Here is a 13,358-nt window from a genome sequence, read left to right on the forward strand (position 1 = left end):
CAATTACTCCATTTTGGCTAATCAGTCTCTTCAAATTCCATACAAATTCCAATTACCAGCTGCCTAAATTAAGCTAAACAGTGAAGTTAATCGTCAACTACTCTTAATCCTGAAAGGTGGATTACCTTTTTGTAAACTGGTAAAAGGGTTTGACAGGCAGAAATGAACAGAAATTCACAGAACTAGCACACATACCCCAAGTAATGTACTGTGGGAAAAATAATGATTAGAGTGAGGCTCGTTAAACGATGTCAATTAAATTCCCGTACTCCATCAACAGCACAACCAAACCAACTGTGAGCTCAGCTGGAATGAACACTAGGGCCTGCGGTGTGCCCTAGACCATGTGGGGAAACACTGATTTATTCTGTTCCCAGTGAACTGGAGATGGGTTCAGCGCATGGGCGATTGAGAGTGGACAATGTAAGATATACAGGCCTACGTCTCCCTCTGGTGGCTAAATGACTGAAGTGCATTAAACTATCGTAACAAGAACAGGCAATTCAGCCAACCAATGCTCGCCTTTTCCAACAACTAAAGTATATGTACAGCTTCGTTTACTTAAAAGCTAAACAGTATCTAGCACCTTAGCAAGTCTGATCTTGAAATCCCCCAGTGTTTCTGCCTCCACTACATGTCCTGGCAAGCTATTCCACAGCTATTCCGGCTATTTGCCACTCTGTGTGCAAAAAAACTTCCTAATGTCTGAGTGGAAATTAAACTGTCAATCAGTAAACTGGCTGAACCATCTGGCCATCACATCTCACATCTTGTACGTGTAAATAAATGCATAATTAAGACCAGCAGATATCAGACTTGCGCCGTCCGGAATGCAGACGGGCGACGCACGCACCTGTTTTTTGTTCCTGTGCAGACCCGTGTTGATCCTCTGCGACCGCGGGTTGGTGTTGGAGTGCGACTTGGACTTCCCTGCGGAAGACAAAGGTTTCCATTCAGCGAGAGGAACAGAGGGACGGACAGACGGGCCTTTGTGGCCCGGGCTCGTTCCGCCGGGCCGCTGAAACGCAGCCGGGCCCAGATAAAGAGCCTGAACACCGATCCGCGCGGGAGAAACGGACCGGCGCATGGTCGCCATGGAAACCAGCGCTCCAGAAATAAGGCAGGACAAAGCGCAGAGGAGACTTTTAAAGCTGACATCTCCCTCCCGGTTTTGTTTTTCCGCTGTATCACCAGCCTCTCCTCCCACACAATCCTGGCCAGAGGCAAGGCAGCCGGAACACGCACTCCTCTGATTCACCCACCTGTGAGCCACTGGCTGCCTCTACACACTGCAGGCCACACTTTCCACAACCAGCAGCCTGCGGGCATCTGTAGCTGTAACCTGAAGAACCCGGACTGGCCTACATGACCGTTAACCTGGAGGGACACAGGTTAACACACCGCTGACACACCGCTGCTGGTTCGTGAGTCAGCCGGCAGCCATTCCATCGTGCACCCAGCTCCTGCCAAATGGCTGAAGCTAAGCAGGTGTGGGCTTGGTTAGTACTTGGAAGGAAGACCTCGTAGGAAAACTAAGTTGCTGATGGAAGTGGTGTTGGTGGGCCAGTAGGGGGTGATCTTCTCTCTGGTCAAAATATCCCCAATGCCCCAGCGCAGTGATGGGGACACTGTGCTGTAGGAGATGCCGTCTTTTGGATGAGATGTTAAAACCGAGGTCCTGACTCACTGTGGTCATTAAAGATCCCATGACACTCTTCGCAAAGAGTAGAGGGTTCCCCAGTGCCCTGGCCAAATTCCCAACCCTGGCTCTTTTCAAACTGCCACCTAATTATGCCCAGATTCAATTGTCAAAAACATTGTTTGCTCCATCTCCATCTCAGCTGGTGTGTGGTGAGCATTCTGGTGCAAATTGGCAGCTGTGCATCACCCAGGTGGGTGCTACACATTGGTGGAGGTTGAGGCAAGTTTCCCCGTCATCACAATATAAATGTAATGATCTTTCTATCCATCTTGGTCCCCCACATACAGTACAGTCCGTAAGTATTTGGACAGTGACACATTTTCTGTTGTTTTCGCTCTGTACTTTAGCAAACAAACAGTTGAATGAAACAATCACTATGTGCTTAAAGTTCAGACTTTCAGTTTCAATTCGAGGGTATATATTTTTTGAGGTCCATATTGGGTGAACAGTGTACAAAAAGCCCTACGAGTCTACGTCCCACAGACATCACCAGAGTCTGGGTATCTTCCCCATTGATGCTCTGCCAGGCCTGTACTGCAGCCCTCTTCAACTCCTGCTCGTCTTGGGTGCCTTCAGTCTGGTCTTAGGTAAGTGAAATATAGGAGGTCAGACGATTGACTTGGTCAAGAACATTCCCCTTTTTGATCCAAAAAAATATTCTTGGTTGCTCGGTTGTATTTTTTTGGATCAATGCCCTGCTGCATGAAGTCCCCCCCAATGAAGCTTTGTCCAGTTTTGAAGCATTTGCTTGGATCTGAACAGACAAGATTTTTCAGTATACTTCAGCATTCATCCTGCCGCTGTCAGCAGGGACATCAATGGACACAAGTGAGCCAGTTCCAGTGGCAGCCATACATGCCCAAGCCATAACACCACCTCCACGTCTGACATATCCATGTCTGACAGTTGAGGTGTTATGCTTCAGACCTTTTTTTTCTCCACACTTTCCTCTTTCCATCACTCTGGTACAGGCTGATCTTTGTTATCTCTCCATAACACTTTGTTCCAGCTCTAGAACAAGTTTTTTTTAATGTACGTTTTTGAAAACTATATCCTGCCCATTCTATTCTTGAGTCTTGCATCTTGTGGTGAACTCGGAGGTTGCGCTGTTGTAGTCTTTTCTTGATGGTCGTCTTTGACACATCTACGCCTACATCTTGGAGAGTGATCTTGATCTGTTGAACAGTTACAAAGGGATTATGCTTCAACATTTCAAGGATTCGTCCACTGGTGAGCTCATCGGTGGGTTTTTGCTTCTTAACAAGGTACTAAACAGTTGATTTTGACACACCGAATTGTTTGGCTACGTCTCAAATTGATTTATTCATATTTTCAGCCTAATAATGGCCTGCTTTAATGGCATCGACATTTCTTTGTTCTTTGTGTAGAGAAACAAAAACAGACTCCCATGCAGATGGCACTGCTAGAATCAACTCCAGACTCCGGATGAACTAAGGATGAATCTTCACACACCTGTCCAAGAAACCAATTGTCCAATTACTGTACTTTTGGTCCCATAACATTGGGGGGGACCATGTATAGAAAAGACTACAATTCATACACTGTTCACCCAATATAGATGTAAAAACCCTCCGATTAAAGCTGAAAGCCTGCGTTAGAAAGGAGTTTAAGTGGATAGCAGGGCATGTTTAATAAGCTCAACGAGGGCTGCAGGATGACTCATCGTACTGAAGCCACAACACCGGTGTGGTATGGAATATCATCTACAATCCACAGCTCCACAGGGTAGTGTATAGGCCTCCATACTGTCAACAGAAATCAACATGTACCAGAGTGATGGAAAGAGGAAAGTGGAGAGAAAAAAGGAACCGCTCATGATCCAAAGCAAACCTGGTGGAGGTAGTGTTATGGCTTTGGCATGCATGGCTGCCACAGGGACTGGCTCACTTGTGTCGACTGATGATGTATGGATCCATACTGACAAAATCAGGTCGCATATAACAAAGCCCATGAAGAACAGTGGCATGTCTTAATGCTCTTTTACTGTGAACAGATTATTGCACGGATTAACTGATCTGACACCTTTTTCAGAAATTGAGTGAAGCAAGGTGTGATTTACTTGCAGGGGATGGAGAAAACTGTTTAGGTTTGGCACAGTTTCATGAACTGAATGGGACATGAGACGGACCAATGAGAGAACTGAGGTAAGGTGACAGAGAACTGAAATTGAGCACAACCTCGGCAGCCATGTGAAATCCGGGATGTTCTCCTTATGGTTTCTGGAGAGTAGAGATAAGAATGCAGTACTCTCCCCCTCGCTCTCCTGTGCTGTTTCCGCAGGACTGTGCTGTTATTCACTTCCTCCAGGGCTCTATAGAGCTCCCATTTTAGGAACGTTTGCTCCTGAAAATGTGTGCACTCAGGACACACACACACACACACACACACAGACTCTGCACTCAGGACACACACACACACACATACACACTATGCACTCAGGACACACACACACTCTGCACTCAAGACACACACACACACACTCTGCACTCAGGACAAACACACACACACACACACACACACTGCACTCAGGACAAACACACAGATGGACACACACACAGATGGACACACACACACACACACACACACACTCTGCACTCAGGACAAACACACAGATGGACACACACACACAGCACTCTGGACACACACACAGATGGACACACACACACACACACACACACACTGCACTCAGGACACACACACAGATGGACACACACACACTCTGCACTCTGCACTCAGGACACACACAGATGGACACACACACACTCTGCACTCAGGACAAACACACACACACACACACACACACACTGCACTCAGGACAAACACACAGATGGACACACACACACAGCACTCAGGACACACACACACACACACACACACACACACACACTCTGCACTCAGGACACACACACAGATGGACACACACACACACTCTGCACTCTGCACTCAGGACACACACACAGATGGACACACACACACTCTGCACTCTGCACTCAGGACACACACACATTCTCCACAGGCTGGGCTCAGCTCCACAGTTTCTCCAGTCAGCAGCTCATTGGCAGCTTTATCACTGCAGCGCTGCTGAACGGAGTCCTGGCCCCCGGGGCTCATTAAGCCATGTCTCTGGGCTGTGAAAGGCATTCATCCTCCCCGTATTGATCCTGCTCCATCTGACTGCGTAACCTGACCCATCACCCCGCCTCCACAACAGCCCATGCCTTACCCTCGAACCTGTGTGTGTGTGTGTGTGTGTGAATATGCTGGTCTGTGTGCGTGCATGTGCTGATGTGTGTGACTGCATTTGTGAATACTGTGGTGTGAGTGAGAGTGTGTGTGTGTGTGTGTGTGTGTGTGTGTGCATGCGTGAATACGGTGGTGTGTGTGTATGTGTGTGTGTGTGTTCTACATTAGCGTGACTCACCGTCCTCCTCCTTGTTCTCCAGCGGGACGCTCCAGGCGATGAGGTTCCGTGCGGCACGTCCCTCCTCTGCCACGATCTTCCTCACTTTATCATGGCTGTTAGAGCGCTGGAAGGAGGCCTGGAGAGAACAGGGAGCCAGAGAGGAGTTTGTGTTACAGAGTGGTATCAGTAGAGTTACAGCACAGCTTGATATCAGCAGAGCTACTGCACAGTGTTTTACCAGAACAGACCTACAGCACAGTGTGATATCAGCACGCAGCTACAGCACAGCCTGATATCAGTAGAGCTACAGCACAGTGTGTTACCAGAACAGACCTACTGCACAGTGTAATATCAGCACGCAGCTACAGCAGCATGATATTAATAGATACAGCAGTGTGATATCAATAGAGATACAGCACAGCTTGATATCAGTAGAGCTACAGCACAGTGTGTTACCAGAACATACCTACAGCACAGTGTGATATCAGCACGCAACCACAGCAGTGTTACATTAATAGAGATACAGCAGTGTGATATCAATAGAGATACAGCACAGTGCAATATCAATAGAGATACAGCAGTGTGATATCAGCACACAGCTACAGCACAGTGCGATATCAATAGAGATACAGCAGTGTGATATCAGCACGCAGCTACAGCAGTGTGATATCAGCACACAGCTACAGCACAGTGTGATATCAATAGAGATACAGCACAGTGTGATATCAGCACACAGCTGCAGCGTGATATCAATAGATACAGCACAGTGTGATATCAATAGAGATACAGCACACAGTGTGATATCAATAGAGATACAGCACAATGTGATATCAATCGAGATACAGCAGTGTGATATCAGCACACAGCTACAGCATTGTATGGTGACAGTAGAGCTGCAGCACAGCAACAGGCTTGCTTGACATGAGTATTTATAATCACGAGTCACTGCCACACCTGGTGTAGTTTAGACACACAGATGCAGGCATGACAAACAAAAAATACAAACTCCACCCAGTCCACAGCATGCATGTCCGATGTTTGCCGAAGGACTGATCATCTTGTGTAGCAGAAAATGACAAATATACGTGCCCACAGAAAAAGCATCCTCAACATCAACATTGCCATTGTCATCAGTAATCCCTAAAATACGTGGATCTCCTTTCAGAGGTCATGGGGTTACTGCAGTCATTTACGAGCTCTGGGGTGGCAGGTCTGACCACAGGTATTAAAAATGCAGTAGGAACACCAAGCAGGGGGGTTTCTGGCAGAGGCAGTGCAGTCTTATACACATGCACACACAAACTCTTTCAAACCAGTAGCATTAGTAACAGGCTAGGCCCTGGTTTCCCCCACCATGTAACATTTCATGTGATGCGATGTTCACGCCAAGTAAACACCCGCCCGTTTCAAAACAAAACAGTCTACTTTTCAGGGTAGAGCCTATACCCCCAGTGGTCTCTCCAAGAGGAATGGAGAAGATGAGGTCAGCACTGCAGAATGTCCAATGTGCATGTTAGCCACCTTTCTGTGACAATACTGTAGTAGTAAGCATCTATTTTGAGGTAAAGAGCAGCACCAAGCCCATGCATCCATCCATCCATCCATCCATTATCTGAACCCGCTTATCCTGATCAGGGTCGCAGGGGGGCTGGAGCCTATCCCAGCATACATTGGGCGAAAGGCAGGAATACACCCTGGACAGGTCGCCAGTCCATCGCAGGGCACACACACCATTCACTCACACACTCATACCTACGGGCAATTTAGACTCTCCAATCAGCCTAACGTGCATGTCTTTGGACTGTGGGAGGAAACCGGAGTACCCGGAGGAAACCCACGCAGACACGGGGAGAACATGCAAACTCCGCACAGAGAGGCCCCGGCCGACGGGGATTCGAACCCAGGACCTCCTTGCTGTGAGGCGGCAGTGCTACCCACTGCACCATCCGTGCCGCCCTCAAGCCCATGCACTTTATTTTAATTACTTTTTATTGCAGCTTTCCCCCCCTTCCCAAATGCAATTCCCAATCAAATCTGGAAGCCAATCCCATCTCTGCAACACCCTCTCTCAGTTCAGAAGAGCAACGTTTATTATGTCCCAGAATTCCCGGATTTGCAAGTGCAATACTTGGGACTCTCATCCTCACCACACTATTTGCAGCTCAGAGTGGAAAATCAGGGGGCTCGACTGGGATGCTGCGATTGATATTCAAATGAGCGTTTGCGGTCGGCTCGGAAATGTTGCAGTAAATGTTCCCAAGGCAACGCGTGTCTGAAAGACTGTGTGAAACATAACAGAGGGGTTGTTATCCTTTTCGTACATACAGTTGTTAGAAACTTGAAACTATTAGACTACGAGAACTTACTTGTGTTTGTGGTTTATTACTTTAAAAATTAAACATAGAAGAGCTATTTTTCACAATCATAGTTTTCTGCTAAACACATTAAATGATATTTATATGGGTGATATTTATAATTAATATTTATATCTTCACCCATATTTCTATCTTGTATTCACCACCATGTTCTACCAAAAAACATGCTGTATCTATGGAAAAAGGACATGTGATGAACTTCTTTGTGAAGCCTACATGGCTACAAGAAAATATAGATTCATGAACATGAAGAAAAGGGTGGTCTGTTTTCTGTGCGTTTTTCTTCCCTTGAGGCATTATTTCCTTCTGAACAGAGTGCATTACCAGGGTAAATGGATTATTCTGCTAAAACAGAGCCCAGTTCTGATTTGTTGTTTTGTTTCAAAGGTGTGTTTGACAAGGTCTGTCGTCTGTACAAATAATTACAAGATAATAAATCCGATTAGAATATAAATGGACACCAGACAAAAAGCACTCTTAGCAATATAGCTGACAGGATTCTGACGAATGGATGCCCCAAATGCGCATTGTATTGAGCGGGAATGTGGACTGCTCCTGATCTGCAGCACAAGGGAGCGCTAACATGTTATATGAAGGGTGAATGGAAACGCAGCAAATTAAAACGGTTGTGTCAATATGCATGAACGATAATCACATTATGTCACTCTACATACAGACACCAATAGGAAACCCAAACAGACTGCCCCACTAACTTCCATGTGACAGTGACACAACATTAAGTACCCCTGGTTTGCCGCGGTAAATGGAACTGAATTCAATTGAATTCAACTAAATTTATCAGGACAAGTGTAGGCCATTTAGACCATCGAAGTAAGCTGTTTCACTGACTGACTAGAGCATATACAGCACTGCGTCAAGCCTGGCCTTGGTCAAACACGTAATGGTTTTAGATTCAAGTGATTTCCTACGCTTTACTGAGCTTGTCTGGTGTACTGGAACCTATAAAATACTCTCAAAAACTGCAAACCCCACCGTCTGGTCCTTGTGGGGGGCTCAATTGCACCAGGCAAGATCAATCGAGTGCTGAAAAGTATTTGAAACCAAAACAATTACATATTTGACCCAATTACATATTGGTCTCTGCTCATACTGCATTCCACGTGTTGATACTGCAACACGGCAGGTTTAATTTCCAGGTAGGGGCATAGCTGGGGCTTCCTCGAGCAGGAAACCTAACCGAGAAATCGCCAGCATACGTACGATTTTATAAAGGGGCGATAAGTACTGTACGATATGAACCGCGAGAGTCTCTCTGAAAAGGGACATCTGCGGAGCCAATAAAAACCACTGCCGCTGCCAGGTCACGTGACCCACGTTCGCCCTCTCTTCCGGCACTAGGGCTTCTGAAAGCCGGAGGAAGAATGCGTTTGGAAAGCTCGCTCATCCCTGCCAGCTTGCATGCTGGAAGCGCAGACTACCGCGTTTTCCAGCGAAGTGGCCACAGCCACGCTCGGGGCAGATTCTTTTAACGGCGCGGGCCGAAGCTTCGTCAGAACAGCGTAGACACAGATTCCCCCGTTCCCTCCTGTTCAAACGGCCGCGATACCAACACAGCGTTCCTTCACCAGACCGTAAAAATGCCCGCCTCTTTAAAAAGCCATGCCTATACTCTCCCTTTTGCATTTAACGTATGTGACAGCTACTAGGAGCAAACAGCCATGAAGAGTAAACACTGTCCTTGCACGCTCTACTGTATGTGCCCCAAGCTCAATGTACACAACTGACCTACTTTCATAGAGCAAGACAGCATCTTAAGACGGAGCGGCATTCTCCTAAAACGCAGAAAACAGGCAAATGGAAGCAAAGCACACAGAGAAAGTTCCAGAACAGAAAGAAAGGGGTGAGAGCGCGAGCAGAGACGGACAGGGAGGCCTGAGAGTAAATATTTACACCGTTTCCAGAGTGTTGGCTGCAGGCTAACGGCAGGGGGGTAAAGGAGAGACAGCCAAATAACATGCAACGTACTGTAATGTAACATCCGGCAAGGGGGCCGGAGCCCGGGCCTGCAGGCCAGGTTGGGTCAGGATAATTACACCCCAAACCTCTCACCCCCCCCACCCCACCCCGCCTCGCCTCTGATCCACTTAATCAACCGCAGACCCCCTGCACCTGTTCGCCGCGGTGAGGGACGGACTGCGTATCTCACACACGTTGAGCTGAGCGCCTCTGTCCTGTGCATTCGGTACGTACGGAGTAGAAGCAGAGTCTGAGCGCAGCGTCCTCCTCCCGCTGCGGCCCCGACATGCTCACGCCCGCCCGGCTTCAGGAGACCCGGCTCCCCGCTCCACCGTGGGCATCGAGACGCGGGGTATGAACGGGAACGGGCCGGCTCTGCGGCCGCGTCGCGTCTCTGACCGATAGCGGCTCCGAGGGGGCTCGCTGCCCTGCTTCTTCCCGCGCCGCAGTCGGTGCTGAGCTCAGCAGCCCCGCGAGGCCCGAGCCGATCCCAACGCCGCACGCCTGCCTGCCTGCGTCCGCCCGCTGCCCCCGTGCTGCTCGATTAGTCCTGCCGCCAGTGAGAGCGCTCTCTCTCCCTCTCTCTTCTTCACCGTGACTGTCTCTCTCTTGCTCTGTCCCTTTCTCACTCACTCCTCTTCGCTCTCCCCCTCACTCTCTCTCTCTCTCTCTCTCTCTCGCTCTCTCTCTCTCTCTCTCTCTCTCTCTCTCTCTCTCTCTCGCTCTCTCTCTCTCTCGCTCGCTCTCTCTCGCTCTCTCTCGCTCTCTCTCTGCCCCCCCTTTCTCTCTCACTCTCTCTCAGCTCTTCCCGGTTGCTCGCTCTGAAGTTCACACCGCCAGCCAGCACGGCCAAAGCACCAGCTCACTCCAGCACTGCCCCTGAAAAGAGAAAACGTGGGCATGGGCAGCTCGGAATATGCCGACTCCTCTGCACTGACCCCAGCGGGCCACGCCGCGTCTGCCAGGTCTGCGGTTGGAGGGAACCAGCCGAGGGGGGGGGGGGGGAAGGGTAAAGCACCCCATCTACAGAGGAGGCACAGCGGGCTCTGGACCGACTGCTAGCCTCTCTCTTCCGCTCCTATCATTTCAGCAGCGCCAAAGCGCCATGCCCAAACAAGGCTGCCTTTGTCCCTGCGCACTGTACATCAAACACTAACACACAATAGGCGATGACACGTGTCCTCCAGCGATACGCTCAGAACGACCTGAGGGTATTTTCATCCCGGTTACCTGAGAACAGCCATGTCTACCCGCAAGCACCAAAACACAATTACATCCATTCTCTCTTCCCTTGGCGCCTGACGGCGGCACACCCAAATACTGTACCGGAATATGTGCACCACTGTTCCAGATCATTCTAGCCTACATCCATTCATCACGGGAAATCAGAATTCATGTAATCAGAACTGACAAATTGAACTAACAAATAGGTTTCATGTTACAGCGGCAACGCTGCCAGCAAGCAAGTAGGCTAAAGACCTCTGGAGACCAGCGACAGCAGAACATGGCAGAATGTTTTACATATGCATAGGCTAATGTTTATTCATATGGGCAATGGGGGTCAACAGGGGTAAGACTGCAACAGGGTAACTACAGAGCTACATGAGAACAGAGAAGCTATAACTATCCCTATAAACCAATGAGATGGCAGGGGAGCTGTGTCAGTGACATCATCAACATGGCAAAAAGCAACAATGAGTTGTTTACTTCTTTTCAGAGGAGATAAAATGCTGTGTGATTGACAGCTGAGTGTTGATCTGAGAAAGGTTTCACTGCTTGCGTGCCAAGGGTTTATTAGTACACAAAAGTCACTAATATGATTATAAATGGAAATCCTTTCCACAGCTCGCCTGAGAGATTAGGCGATACTTTCACCCACTCAGAAGGTGCCAAGAACAATGACTAATACACACTAAAGAAACTTGCAGAAGCCGTTTTTGGCTCAAAAAAAAAAAAGTTGATTTATTCAACTCTCTGGCAAGGTCACCAATCTCAACCATACACCGTACTCTTTTCATCACAACAGGTGTAGCTCAGATGTAGCTCAGAATGTTACACTTCGATGCATTATTATTTCTGTGTAAAAGGCTAGACCATTCTACCACTCCAACATTCATTTTGAGCCTATTTATTTCAACAATGCCAGCCACGACCAGACAGAAAATAAATGAATGACCATTTCTGGCAAGTTTTCAAAAACACGGCAAGGAATGCATGCTGATAAAAATACACTTTCTATTTGATGTTTTAAGCACCGATACCTTTGTTGCTTCATTTGCAGTTTTGTGTCTTTGTGGAATTTAAATGTATAATACCAATATTTGCATTGTGTGTGCATGTTTTTGCCCTTCAGCAAGTCAAGCTAAAATTAGGTGCAGCAGCGCAAATACTACAATTTACATGTACATTGCCACTGCTGACAAGATCACAGCCCACCCAGTGGTATAGGCAAGGTTTACCAGAACGAGTCAAGTGGAAAAAGGACAATCATCCTGGGAATCATTACTATGATAACAGCTTGATTTGCTGTGCAAAATTCTCTAAGGAACAAGAGGGCTATGCATGTCCTGTACATTTCCAGTGAACGACTCGTAACAGGGTACAGTATTCTAACATTTTACCACGCAGCAGGTGGAAAAATCCATCCCTGTTGAAAAAAAAAACAGCTCAGCTGGCAGCTGGTTGACCGGTTCAGACCAACTCGATACTCAACATGGTTTGACCAGCTCAAACTATGTTTTGAAACCGCTGGTAGCTGGCAACTTCAAGCTGGTCATAGCTGGATTTTATACCAGGAATATTGTATCGAATTACTGCCTCATTTCTACAGTTACCTGCAAAGGTAATTGTATTACTCATTGTATTACTTGCGATATAACTTTTTCCAAATAACGTTAGTGGAGATCAAATCCAGAAGTAACTAATGATTTTATTTTTTGATTTGATCATACAACATGTTTAACTTAAGGTTACCAGTGTTTGCAAGCGCATCCCGGCCTTGCCCTAGCCAATTATCACCGCATCAAATACTCTAATACCTAATTTAAAATAGCGATATAAAACGTGCATAGACTAGCTAGTAAGCAAATAAATAACAATAGAAATAAGTTACTTAGTGAGGTAATGTGAGACACAATGACAGTCAGCTAGAGCTAGCTACGTTAATTAATTCACTCATGGGATGATCTGAAGGGCTATACAGTAAGTTAGGTAGCAATGAACGTTAGCTGCAGAACAAAAAAAAAATCTAAACTGGAACATTGGCAGGTGAAACAACAAAAAACGTTGAAATGTGATCGTATTAAGCACGCTATTAGCCTAACCTAGATTTATCTTATTTGGCTAAGACAGGAAAACCCGTTGTCTAGCTAGCACTGGCTATAGCTAAAAGACGAGACCTAAAGGCAAGTCACGTAGCTAGCTAGCTAGCCGAATGCAGATGAGCTAAGCTGCAACTAACTTGCTAGCAAGATATGTTCACTAGCTTTCTTCCCACTGCATGGTTGCAATTATGACAGCACATATAACTTAGCTAGTTGGCTACCTTTAAGGTAAGGTTTATGGGTGTATTCCTGCCTTTGCCACCTCCATGCGATGACCCAGAACTGTTGCTCCCAGATCTCTCCCTCCCGTCAGCGCCTTGGCCCATTCTTGGCCCCAGTCGGTGCTGACCAGCGCCACGCCGTCGGCCATCGTGACGGCTGTCTTTTGACATTGGCAAGACTCCTTGTAATTCTCCGTTTTTTGGTAATAAAATGTTTAATCAACATCAATTTAACTAACGTGGATTCAGGTGTTGCTAGAAACGACACCAGTCAACAACTGACAGCAGAAGAGCAACCTAGCTTGTGGCAGGAAGAGTCGAGTGACGACGACGATG

The 13,358-nt window shown here is 47.3% G+C and overlaps 1 protein-coding gene across 3 annotated transcripts in view; it reads right to left on the reverse strand.

The window, feature by feature from the left end:
* Positions 1–13,319, reverse strand: part of scaper (S-phase cyclin A-associated protein in the ER) — a 102,048-nt gene extending 88,729 nt beyond the window's left edge. For 2 of the 3 annotated variants that reach the window (XM_061222574.1, XM_061222573.1), the window contains exons 1-3: positions 13,023–13,319; positions 5,145–5,262; positions 854–930 (exon numbers count right to left, since the gene is read on the reverse strand). In XM_061222574.1, the coding sequence (XP_061078558.1) occupies positions 854–930; positions 5,145–5,262; positions 13,023–13,193 (366 nt within the window). In that variant the 5' untranslated portion in view covers positions 13,194–13,319. Of the gene's footprint in view, positions 1–853; positions 931–5,144; positions 5,263–9,712; positions 9,767–13,022 lie in introns of those variants that run through there. The other variant, XM_061222575.1, reaches the window with a different exon arrangement.
* Positions 13,320–13,358: the final 39 nt, after the last annotated feature.

Source organism: Conger conger, chromosome 15, assembly GCF_963514075.1.
Source record: "Conger conger chromosome 15, fConCon1.1, whole genome shotgun sequence".
In the NCBI taxonomy this organism is placed as follows: Eukaryota; Metazoa; Chordata; class Actinopteri; order Anguilliformes; family Congridae; genus Conger; species Conger conger.